The sequence below is a fragment of the Diadema antillarum genome, unplaced genomic scaffold (assembly GCF_040938485.1).
Source record: "Diadema antillarum isolate AM-2024a unplaced genomic scaffold, OU_Dant_1.0 seq00000079_RagTag, whole genome shotgun sequence".
NCBI classification, from domain to species: domain Eukaryota; kingdom Metazoa; phylum Echinodermata; class Echinoidea; order Diadematoida; family Diadematidae; genus Diadema; species Diadema antillarum.
This window is the reverse complement of record NW_027271172.1, coordinates 2,885,425-2,897,838: the sequence shown is the minus strand read 5'-3', so window position 1 is coordinate 2,897,838 and position 12,414 is coordinate 2,885,425. Positions and strand designations below refer to the sequence as shown.

The following is a 12,414-nucleotide window of genomic DNA, read 5'->3' as shown; positions in this document are numbered from 1 at the left end:
AAGTGAAAAGCATGGATTTATCAACTATATCTAATCTTTGAGACAAGGTAAAATAGAGAAAAGGTTAAAGTTTTAATTGTCTCACCAATGCAGTCATAAGGTTCACAAGCCGTGAGCAGGGATTCATCATCCCCAACGGCTGACAGGGTGAAGGACGGATCCGTGGCCGAACCTCTCATGAGTGTGCCGCAGACGAATCGCATCTGGTCGCACGTCACGCCCTGGAAGTCCAGAACAAGGGACGCCTCCGCAAGGTTCACCGAGCCACCTCCGACCACGTCAACAGCATACGAGATCTCCCGCGTGGCCGGTGGAGTGGCCATGGGGTTTGTGTCATCCGCGGCGACGAAGAACAAAACGGAGAGGCCATTGGGCCCCGTGTCAATCTCCCTGGACATGGCAGAGAAAGTTGGCACAAAAGCGACGGCGCCAACTTCAAATGCTGGGTCGTTGCTGACAAGCACTGGTTTGCTGCTGGGGACGTTGAGGCTAGATGAAGCCACTTCCACACCTGTACGAAAAATGGACGATGAAGAACACATGAAAATTTGTAGCATCTGGCAACATTTTGGCCGTTTCTTGGATTCTAAAATAACATCACTTTCACAAACAAAGTAATACTGCCAACTCCAAAAAAGAAACAACCCAGAATGCTTACCTATTCCAAAATGACCTGGAACATTGATAACACATTGCAGCCAATCTCACAATGAAAGGTGGACCCAAATTACACGTAATTCTTGATTATTACACACAGTAATATTTGCAAGGAGAGGATGGCAGTTACTGTGAAACCACAAATCTTTCCTCATGTTCTTCTCACCACCACGCAAACATTCAAATAAATATTGCTCTTTTCGGTCATTTCAAATCTTCCTTATAATCTTAGCATCTGATTCACAGCATATGTATCTATCTGAGACAGGTGTATAAAGATTCCACACTGCTAAAACTTTGAGTACCCGTAGTTTCAGTAACGTGGTAACTCCTTGGTGTCAGCCATTCTGATGAGATGATGCTTTGAGAAGTATGGTTTATATTGTTTCTGTATGTTTGTCTGCTCAATTCTTTCGGAACATTTCTCTCGAGCTCACAAGAGTCCTTTAAACTTTCAGAGGGTTTTTTTTCCACCAATCATATGATACTTGAAGGGGTAGAGTTGCTACATGTATGTAATGACGACAGTGTGACGTATGAGTGATGTTTCCTTGATTAAATGATAACGATGAAAACAAATGTCATTTTACATACAGAATTTTAAGAAATGATATAGTTTTGGTTGAGATGGGGTCTTAGGTTTCCATTGTTTTTTGTGAGATAATGAGAAACTGGTTATGAATTAATTTATCAAAGAGGATACAAATCTAAAAAGAATCCAATGTTTATTTGATGAAGATTGGGTTTGGGATGGCTGAGATATCCAAAAACAGAGCTCCTAATAAAAAATGGGACCCACCATTTATTGGGAGTACTTTTTCAACCATTTCAAAACTAATAGAATTGTATGATCTTTAATATTTCATATGTGGTTTCTGATTATCTTGCAAACATTTAAAATTTGAATCCCCCATTTCAACCAAAACTATACCATCTCTTTCAACAACGAGAGCATTTCTAAATGCACTGATACTAAACAGAAAAGTTAAGTCAAAATATAGAATGTAATTACAAACACTGTATATTGCAAAGGGGAGAAGTACTAACAGTGGCTTCTACTGAAATCAGCTTCTACTTATAATGAGGGCATTTATGAGAATAAGGAGATATTCTCTTATCCATGATGATACTGTAAAGTAAAGTCCTTGCCTCGACAATCGACTCGTTGGCAGCCAACTAAACTGTCCTCCTCTGCCCCTGATAGAGTGAAGTCGGGCACGGCGGCGTTGCTCTCCCTCAGCTCCAGGCACAGGTAGATGGCATCGCTGCAGATGACCTCGGAGGCGTTGAAAACCGGCCGGAGGTCCTCGAAACGGAGGACGCTGCCCACCGAAAGCGGCAAGCTTTCGTATATGGCGGGAGCACTGTACTGGGCGGACCCGTTCATGCTATCGGCGAAGTAAAACTGCAATTTCCACAGGGAGGTGCCAGAAATGTCTGCTGAGCTGGTGGCGGGAATGATGCTGGCTTGGACCTCAAAGTCGATGGGCTCCGTAGCCTCGATGAACTGGGTAGACGACTGAATAGCTATGCCTGTGCTCTGAACAACAACACCTATATGAAAAAAAACAAAATTTAAATCAATTAAATTTCACCAGTATGATACCAAATTAAGCCAAACCCACCAATGTAAGAAACAAGGCAAGTGCCATAATGTGTCTCGCCCATTCTCGTACAAGAAATTGTACGCAAATGGGATATAACAGATTAAAAAAAAGAGATATAACAGATAAAAAGAGATATAAAAGGTTTAAAATTTCTGGCAAAAAAGAAACACGCCATTAAAACTTAAAGTTTGTTGACCCCTGCTTGTGACCTTTGACCTTGTGGTGACCATCCACTCCCCAAGGGACATCTACCATCCAAGTTTGGTCACAAACAGACCTAGGGATCAAAAGTTATGACCCATAATAGAAACGCGCCATAACAACCCTAACATAAGGCTCTAAAAGTTTGTTGACCCATGCTTGTGACCATTGACCTTGTGGTGACTATCCACTCCCCAAGGGACATCTATGTACCATCCAAGTTTAGTCACAAATGGAGTTATGGATCAAAAGTTATGACCCATAATAGAAACGCGCCATAAAAACTTAACATTTGGCTCTACAAGTTCGTTGACCTCTGCCCGTGACCTTTGACCTTGTGGTGATCATCCACTCCCCAAGGGACATCTACCATCCAAGTTTGGTCACAAACAGACCTATGGATCAAAAGTTATGACCCATAATAGAAACGCGTCATAAAAATTAACATTGGGCTCTAAAAATTTGTTGTCCCCTGCTTGTGACCTTTGACCTTGTGGTGATCATCCACCCCCAAAGGAACATCTACCATCCAAGTTTGGTCACAAATGGAGTTATGGATCAAAAGTTATGACCCATAATAGAAACGCGCCATAAAAACTTAACATTGGGCCCTAAAGTTCGTTGACCCCTGCCTGAGCGCTTTGACCTTGATGTGACCTTCATATATGGTAAAATGTGAAACTTTGTTTGATTGCAATTGAAGCCCAGAGTAAAGAGTTATTGAAGTTTTTGTAGCGTTACGGACAGACGACGGAGGGACGGACAGACGCCGCAGGCGATCCCTTAGTCTCCCCTCACCTCCGGTGGGCTCGACAAAAAATCACAATGAAATAATACCTGTCCACAGACTATTCCACAACATTCTGATTCTTACTGACACACAAAGAGTTCACTTAAAATATATTTGATTCCAATATGTACAAAATGGTGAAAAGGAGAGGGGATCAGTTTGAAATTCTGAGTGGGCTAATTCCGATCACTTTGAAAGTAAATGGCACAATTATCATTTATATCATTTAAACTGCTTTTCTCTTTTAAAATATCACATGGGACGTACGTACAATTGTACGTAAGACTCTAAAATCTAATCAGGGCATTGATAAGACTCCGTCTGTTTAAGTGAAAATATATTGATTTCTAGTCCCCTTCACACGCAACCAAAGTTGACAGTTTTTTAAATCAGTCCATCTTGACTTTTGGAAACCCTCACAATAATTTGCCTTGTGCAGTGTGCATGACACATGGAAAAAAAAACCAAGCAAACAAAAACCAACTTTTTAATCCCACGATAAAACTTGCTATGATCGGGCTTGCTCACACTACCAGCAACGGGAAATCAGACTGATTTTTTTTTTTTAATGCATCGCAATGGTGAAACTGATAATTCTTTGGACTTTAACATGAAGAAAAGTACATGTATACCGCATATATTTAGCAAGTCTAATTTTTAAAAAATCAGAACTTCCCTTATATTTAGCAAGTCTAATCTTTAATTTTTGTGCAATTTTCCTCAAATGCTCACTGATGCGTTCTAATAATATTGATGCATTCACTCAATCCACATTTATATGAAGGTACAACGACTGTAGACTTGTCCTTTAACATGCATTCTGCGTGTTGTTTAAATTTGCAAATAACACCTGACTCATTCCCACAAAAATATAAACGTAGCAAATTATGCGGCACATACAGTGATGGGCCCACTACTGTGCGATGCTCACCCTGGCAGGTTACAGGCACGCAGGATCTTGTATTGCCCAGGAGAATGGGTCGAGGGTTAACTAATGCGTTGGGGTTGTCTCTCAGCTCAAAGCACATGTACATCACGCCGTCGCAAGTATGGTTCAGGTTCACATTCACAGTCAGGGGTCCAAAGCTGATCTCCCCACCGGGAGGGAGGTCCTGATTGGCCTGGCAATCATGCACACAAAACAAACATATACACAAACAAACAAATTAACAAACTACTAGTTTAGAAAAGCACTCTGAGAGCGCAGACCTCCTCCTAGCAGCTACAGTGTAATTCCCATCCATCATACAAACATGCTAAAAATCATCCAATTTCCCATAATGAAGCCTGTGTTTACATCATCAGCTTGCAACTGTGTGAAGTATATGGCACCTCTCATGAGTCGAGCACATGCTTAGTGCGCATATTTACATGCAAACCTCAAATATGCATAGCTTGACCTCCAAGTTCATTGACCCTATCTGCAAAAAGATTAATGTATATTTAATATATTTTAGTCTATAAGTTTGTGTATGCATAATGGTGACATGAAGATTATGTTCAATTTTTCTCGCAAGCTCTTTCAATGTGTATATATATAAAGTGTATTTGATTTTTTTTGTTGTTGTTGCTATTTTGGTCATCAGGTGTATTTTATATATGTATGTATAATTGTGTAGTTTTATATTTTAACCGAAGAATGATTGTATGATTATGTATGTTACTGATATTGTACAAAATTCTGCAATTCAGCCATCTTCATGGCTGCAAATGAATTTTTAAATAAGCCATTACCATTACCATTACTAGTACAACACACTTGTACATGGTATACTTGTAATTTTTTAAGATTGGCAGTTCACAAAATTTTCACGCTGCAAATGTTTCTGGTCTTGCAGCAAATCCCTAGAAGCTCACAGCCCAGATGTCAGCTCACCTGCGTGGGGGGCAGCGGGGTGACCTGTGTCTCAGCTATGAGCTCGGCGTCAAAGCCACTGGGGTCACTGTTGAAGAAGACCCAAATCTCCCATATGTCCGTTCCTGTCACCCCTAGCCCGTCAGCCTGGGAGTTGAGGCTGAGGTTCACCCCGGAGAAGAAGTTGTTGTTGTTCTCTAACACGATGGGATCACCGTCCGTTGTCACAGAGACATTAAATTCGTCAATCTCGACACCTGTGAGATAGAATTCAGAGGTGTATGTGTCTTTACTCTGCCAAATGTGTTTTGGTATCAAAGACTTACATGTACCTTTAATGTCTAGCTGTGAACTAGCCAGGATTATTAGAAGTTTAAAGACACTGTTCCACAGCCATTTGGACCAAACCCTGCCACTTGCAGAATTCACCAAACCAAAGTGATGCTACCCCGAACTTATAAATCCGCAACTTGGATCTTCATAAACCTAGCCCAAGGGTTATTACCCCCGCCCCCCTTCTTTGTCTTGCATCATATTGTATGATAGAAGTAATTAGGTAAAAAATACATGGAATAGAATGTCAAACAGAACTCATTTTTATGGTGTGTTAAATCTATTGCAATTTAAGGTAAAACCAACCCTACATTTATGCACAACGCCCATAGGCTATCAATCACTGCTTGACAATATGTGACTGTGAATCACAAAACAAACAAAAAGTCGCACCCCTTGATTTCATGTGAGGACTCAAGAAAGGTGAAACAGGTCAACTGAGGCAGTTTTGAGTTTTCCATATTTTCTGAAAGAGCTATTCTTCTTCTACATTATCCCTAAGTTTGGGATCATAAATCGAATGGGGAAAGTGGGTTTTCAGCAGTTTTTCTACAACCCCTTTTCTGGTAAAGTAGTGTAATCAGGTTTTTCTTAGAGGCCCCTTTTAATTTCTTGAAAATCCTTTGCACACTCATCACTTTCAACTCTAATAACTTGAAGTAATGCTGCTACTGCTTTGAAAGTTGACATTTATTATGAACAAAATGTGTTAATCACACATGCTCAATTTCAGCTTAATCTGATAATCCCTTCATTGTTGTTGCTACAATGGCTTTCATCAAGGTTTTTGTCCCATTCATGGCACGGGTAGCACGGCTTTTTTTTTAGTAAAGATTAGGCACTTGAATAGGCCCTGTACTTCACAGCCTCTTTTCTCAGTTCAAACTTTTCCAGAGTGTGCGCTTTCCTCCCAATATTTTTATAGGTTAGGAGAATCCATTTGAATTGAGTTATACATCATTCTAAAGCTTACGAGTCTGCTCTTTCAGAATCTACCATTAACTAAAAATTCATGTCTGGCGACTTTTTGTGTGTTTTGTGGTGCAGGGTCACATATGGTGGTGAGTTGGCTCAGTAGGTAGCACATCTACCTCCAACCCAAGCGACCCCGTTTTGAACCCGAGTCTGGACTGAGCAATGTTGTGTGTAATCATACCGTTCCCTCTAGCAAGAGGCAAAATACCCTGTCCCTTGGATAGGACATAAAATGGAGGACTTGTGTGTGCAAGAGGTACAACTCTTGCACGTAAAAGATTCTGCTTCATTCATTCATTGCAAAGAGCAGGGTGTTAACCTGGTCAAGTGGTCCTGCCTCACATCCAAGTGGGCCCAGAGGTAGACCAGCTTAGCATAGCTGAAAATAGGCTATCCAGTCATCTTCTCAGATGGAAAAATTAACAAACAATATACAATGTACTCTACATTGCTAGTAGAGCTGAGTATGCCAGTTGATGAAGTATGCTTGAATATAAGTTTGTAGTTCTTGGCATTCTTTATGAGGTCTCCTGTTTCCATTGCAACATTTTGATAAACTGCCTTATTTTTTAAAAGACTGGCAGGAGAAAGTGATAGAGATACAGTCAGAGCTTTGAATCCCTGGTTGGACACGTATTTCAAACATTCAAGCTTTTTGGTACACATCTTCACTTCAGGAAGGTGGGCAAGAGTTTTTTTTTTGTTTCTTTTTTTTTTTAACATACATGTAGTACACAACATATTCTGTCTAGGTAACTGTAATACCAATATACTCACTAGTTTGAGCATCATAAACTGAACTTGTCCCTGTTTTTTCAAGTATCATCTCATTCCATCTATACTTAATTTTAGGCAAAAAATCTGAGTATTAAATGACTGAATACTTTTTAAATCAAATATCATACTCACTATCATTATTCATTACTAGGCATTTCCATTGCAAAATAATTCCATTGCAAAAACTGCTAGACTACAACATCATAACAGCTGTGATAGCTAAAAAATGGAAAAGAATCTATTTGTAATCAAGTTACCTTGGCAATCAAGGGGTTCACAATCAATGAGTATGTCATCATCAGGAATGCCCATGAGTGCAAAGAGAGGTGTCGAAGGAGAGGAGGCCCTCTTTAGTTCCACGCAGAGGTATGGCATGTCTGCGCACTTCACTCCTACAAAACTGAGCGAGTTCTGCAAAGATCCCAACATGGAGATTGCTGTATCACTCATGTTGCATGAAATGATTCCGCTACTGTATACACCAAATATTTCACGAGGTTTTTATTTTCGCGAATTTTGCAAGTCAGCTGCTATTCGCGAAATTAAAAATACTCAAAAACATTGACTTTAATGCTGATATGAATGTGACATACGCGCATACATTACTCCAGTAAGTGCAGGACTCTACAAAGGCGATTTTAACCACTCTCAAAATTGTTGGGAGGTTCCGGTTCACGAAAATTTTGACTCACGAAATATATGGCGTATACAGTATTTCACAATAAAATTTACAAAGTTGGCAAAATACGAAAACAGAGGAATGAACTTATAGGGAGTTTTAGCCCTTACTGCGCTTTCTTTGGTGATAGGCACGCACACACACTGCACTGCTCTCTTTGCTGATTGGCAGACGTCTGGAAGCCAATTGTCAATGAATGGAGATAATCCTAATCCCCTTTATCCCTATCACGTCATCATGGCCAACCTATTGGACTGAGGCACGTTGCTGCATCTGTGTTAGGCTTGCTATAACCAACAACTTGGTCAAGTCTGGAAGGATTACTGAATAACGATATTTCCTGACAATTTTCTGTGCCTAGGCAAAGGAAATGGTTAACCCGTTGAGGACGGTTTGATTTTGCTACGACACGCATTTCCCAAAGACTCTTGCCCACGCATGCTCAGGACTCGTCCTCAACGGGTTAAAGCTATGGTTTTGCTAGTCTAACTGATATGAGATTCATTATGAAAACAGCATCACTGTCTTATTTGAATCCGTCAACTAGCTGAAGCTGCTCTCCTTTTCTTTGCCACAAATTTCACACACAAACATGTGGAACGGAAATTAGTCTGGTACACAAAGGATTAAAGCTAAAGTTACTACATACACTTCTACACATACATGTATACCTCACTCACCGTAACATTGATGGCAATCTCCACGGTATCGCCGGGTACCACGGATGCATTGTTCGCGAAATCATCCATGACGGTGAGGAAATCCTCGCGGGCACCACGCCCAACCTCGCTGCGGGACCCAAAGATTTCCAGGGACCACAGGGGCGACGCGGAGCTCAGTGCTGCGCTTTCGGCCGAGAAGTTCGCCGAGAAGCTATACCTAGCCTCATAGTTTTGATCATACTGGTCATGTTCAGGATCGCTAAGAAGCACAAAGTCAACTCCAGTGACCTCAACACCTGCACAAAGAAAAAAGTTTACAAAAAGCATTAGTGGTCACGACATTACACTATGCCACTTATCATCTCTACTGACTTTATCAAAAGGAGTGTAGCAACATGAACACTTCATTTGCTTTCTTATTAGTTTACCAGAAACAAAGGAGAGAACTTTGTATGTATATTAACACTATTTAAACTCAAAATAGTTATCTCATTCACTGATCCACCCCCAGCCAAGATCTCGGGCATCAGTGGCGCGATCGTGACAAAATTTGGCATGTGCAACACTCACATCGTAATCTGTACAACTGTACATCATAAAAACTTCCAAAAGTCATTTAAATTCTTATGTCTATTATTGTTTTCAGAATTTCTTATGTACACTATCTCTATGTTTTCTTAATTTTGTTTTTTTCTTTCTTTTTTAAACTGAAATTGTCACAGACCACTTTTCTACCATAGTAAATTAATCAATCAAAGTGATGACTAGTAGAAATAGGTTTTTATGAGTTTAATGACAAAGCACTGTTTTCCATAGGAAATGTACACAAATCCCCAAATTGTGCTCGCTTGGGTGACATTCCATTATAAAGATGGGCGTGGTTTCATAACGGTGTGCGTGAACATGGTATATTTGGTCTCAAAAGTTGAGCAAGACTTGAAAGAAAAAAGTCAAGAAGCCTCGTGGCGAGGTTTTCTCGCAGTGCACAATTATTGCAAAACATTGAGAGGGGCGGATTTTGCCCCCATCCGCCCTTTTAGGGTTAAAGGGTGTGTACAGTTCTGGTCGAGGTGTAGATTTAGCTTTTAACATTTTGCGAGATATTCAGAAACCATTCTATGAGATGTCAAAGAGCATGCAGTTCTAAGGGGTATCAAAAGTTTATTCGATGAAAATCGGTTTTGAAATGGCTGGGATATCCAAAAACAAGGTGAAACAAAGAGATCCTAAGAAAAGGCTTGGCCTGTCGCCTTTGATTATTATCACTTTTTTTGATATCTCAGCCATTTGAAAGCCAATTTTCATCAAATAAATGTTGAATCCTTCTTAAAATTACATGCTCTTTCATATTTCATAAGAGGTTTCTCATTACCTCACTTAGGCATGTTCAAAACATGAATCTCCACCTCAACCAGTACTGTACAGTCCCTTTAAAGTAAAAGCAAACACGACATTCATTACAATCTTAAAACAACAACAAACAAAACAGAACGCTTAAGAGTTTGACTGGCAAATTATTCACCTCGACATCTGACCATTTTAGTGATGAGTCCAGCAGTCGATGGGTCAAACATGACGCTGAAATCTGATGGTGAAGATTCATTCTTGGCAAACTCAACACACATGTAGATGAACTGCAGGTAGAAATGAAATAAAGAAAAAAAAAAATGAAACGTCTGACGAAACTGACACAACTTGAAAACGTTTCATAAAACTGCATCTTATTTTGTCACTATAAGGACAGGGAGCAGAGAGAAAAATGTAATTTTGTGGATATACATGTACATGTAGTCACTAAGAATATAACATGAGCAATCATGGCATTTGACAAACATGAAATTAAAATCATTAATGATACAAAAGGCAAATATTTAGCGAGAACAGGCTGTAGATCAGGTTGATTTTCAATCATTCATAGTACGCTGCCCAGCTTATGCTGTAAAAGTGGAAATTTCTCCAGCGTGGAAATTTTCTTGCATTCTGCACAACAAGAAAATATTGCCAAAATAAAGGTACACATTACATTGTATTTTAGGTTGGCATTTTACAGAATCAATAAGACACAAAATTAATCTTACCCAGCCAAGGGCAAAAGATTACTTACATGAAAATTTCTGCTGTTACATTACACTCCCCTCCCCTTTCCTTCCTTGCTCCTATAAGGCCGTCTGCCTACCACACTGGAAATAAATGCATATCTGTATGCCTTCTGACATAAATTCAATGCCTGTCTTTTATCTGTAGCTAACCACTGTGTTCACTAATATGTAGATGGTTTCCTGTTGTTTCTGTAACAATAATATTGTATCCAAGCTGTGGAATATCTGCATGCTGAGCCAAATGTAAATCCTACTCACAAACATACCCCTAACCCTAATCCTAATCCTTGTATCAAACTAAGCCTAAAACCCTTATCACAACCCTAACAGTAACCCTACGTCCTTGGAGAAAATAAGACTGGAGCAATTGTCACAAGAGCAAAAGTCGTGTCACCATGGAGATAGATATCTGCTCAGACACAAATATCCCAGATACAGTGTGTCACTATGGAGAGATATGCAAAGTAGGGACAGCCCATTCAAATCAAATTTAGATTATATTCAGTTTTCTGAATAGAATATAATCTAAATGGAATAGTTAATTTTTACCCCCCCCCCAAAAAAAAAAACAACAACAACAACCAAATCTTCAAAAACAAGACATACAACTGGTACATTCAGACAAAAAGTAGTTTGCAACACAAAATTTTCCATCATTTTGGCTCATAATATGTGAGCTGTTACCATGGCAACATACTTTTTGTCACTGTCAAGAAATGTGTCATGCTGACCTATATCCTAAGACAAACATTCAATATGAATTCCATGAGAATTGGAAGAACACTGATGAAGCAGTTTTGCCATGAAGCATTTTGCCCTATATTTTACCAATAACATGCCGTTACCATGGCAACGCACTTTTTTGCCACTGCGGAAATATGTGTCTTGCACATTAACATATTCAGATGAACATCTGTACCTAATTTCATAAAAATTGATCAAAAACTGTGGGAGGAGTTCGCGACGCAAGATTTGTACCCATTTTTGCCCATAATATGCCGTTACCATGGTAACGTAATTTTGGGTACTGTCAAAAAATACGTCTTGCACATCTACAACCCAAGGCACACATCTGTGCCAAGTTTTATGGGAATCGGTTGAAAACTGAGGAAGTAGTTCGCGACGCAAGATTTGCAACGGACCGACCACCCGACCGCCCGACCGCCCGACCGTCCGCTGATTCCTATATACCCCCTTCAAACTTCGTTTGGCGGGGGTATAATTAAATCTACAATTTACGTAATATACAATAGTCTGAATAGCAGAAATAAAAGTTATGTTAATATGAGCTATTCAAAATAATGATCTGATTGATTTCTGGTACATATGTAGAATTAAAAACTGGGGAATAAATAGTGATCTGATGAAATTCTGGGAGAATTCATATTTCTCTGTTGATGTGGTGAGATACACCTAGTTTATCTGTCTCATCTTGCTTCAAACCTCGAAATTGACATACACATGTACCGTTTGCACACATATTTAGTGAGTCTAAATTTTTGCCAGTCGGGTCTTCCCGACAATTTTGTGAGTGGCTAAATTTGCGATCGTGGAGTTTAGTACTGAACAGACAAATATATAAATGCATGTTACATTCATATCGGGATCAGAGTCAATATTTTTGTGTCTCTTTAAATTCAGGAATAGCACCTGACTCGTGAGATTTGCGAAAATAAAAACGTCACGAAATATTTGCTGTATACAGTACTCAGAGAGACCTATACTTGTTTGGGACCCACCCACAGGTCAGGTGTACAACTGCATCTACATTTTTGACTG

General features: G+C 39.7%; 1 protein-coding gene across 1 annotated transcript in view; it reads right to left on the bottom strand.

The window, feature by feature from the left end:
- LOC139726092 (uncharacterized) overlaps positions 1 to 12,414 on the bottom strand; it is a 99,994-nt gene that overhangs the window by 43,471 nt on the left and 44,109 nt on the right. The window contains exons 34-40 of the mRNA XM_071637173.1: positions 10,059 to 10,170; positions 8,555 to 8,832; positions 7,453 to 7,606; positions 5,132 to 5,367; positions 4,187 to 4,376; positions 1,807 to 2,211; positions 86 to 511 (exon numbers count right to left, since the gene is read on the bottom strand). Of these exons, the coding sequence (XP_071493274.1) occupies positions 86 to 511; positions 1,807 to 2,211; positions 4,187 to 4,376; positions 5,132 to 5,367; positions 7,453 to 7,606; positions 8,555 to 8,832; positions 10,059 to 10,170 (1,801 nt within the window). The remainder of the gene's footprint in view (positions 1 to 85; positions 512 to 1,806; positions 2,212 to 4,186; positions 4,377 to 5,131; positions 5,368 to 7,452; positions 7,607 to 8,554; positions 8,833 to 10,058; positions 10,171 to 12,414) is intronic.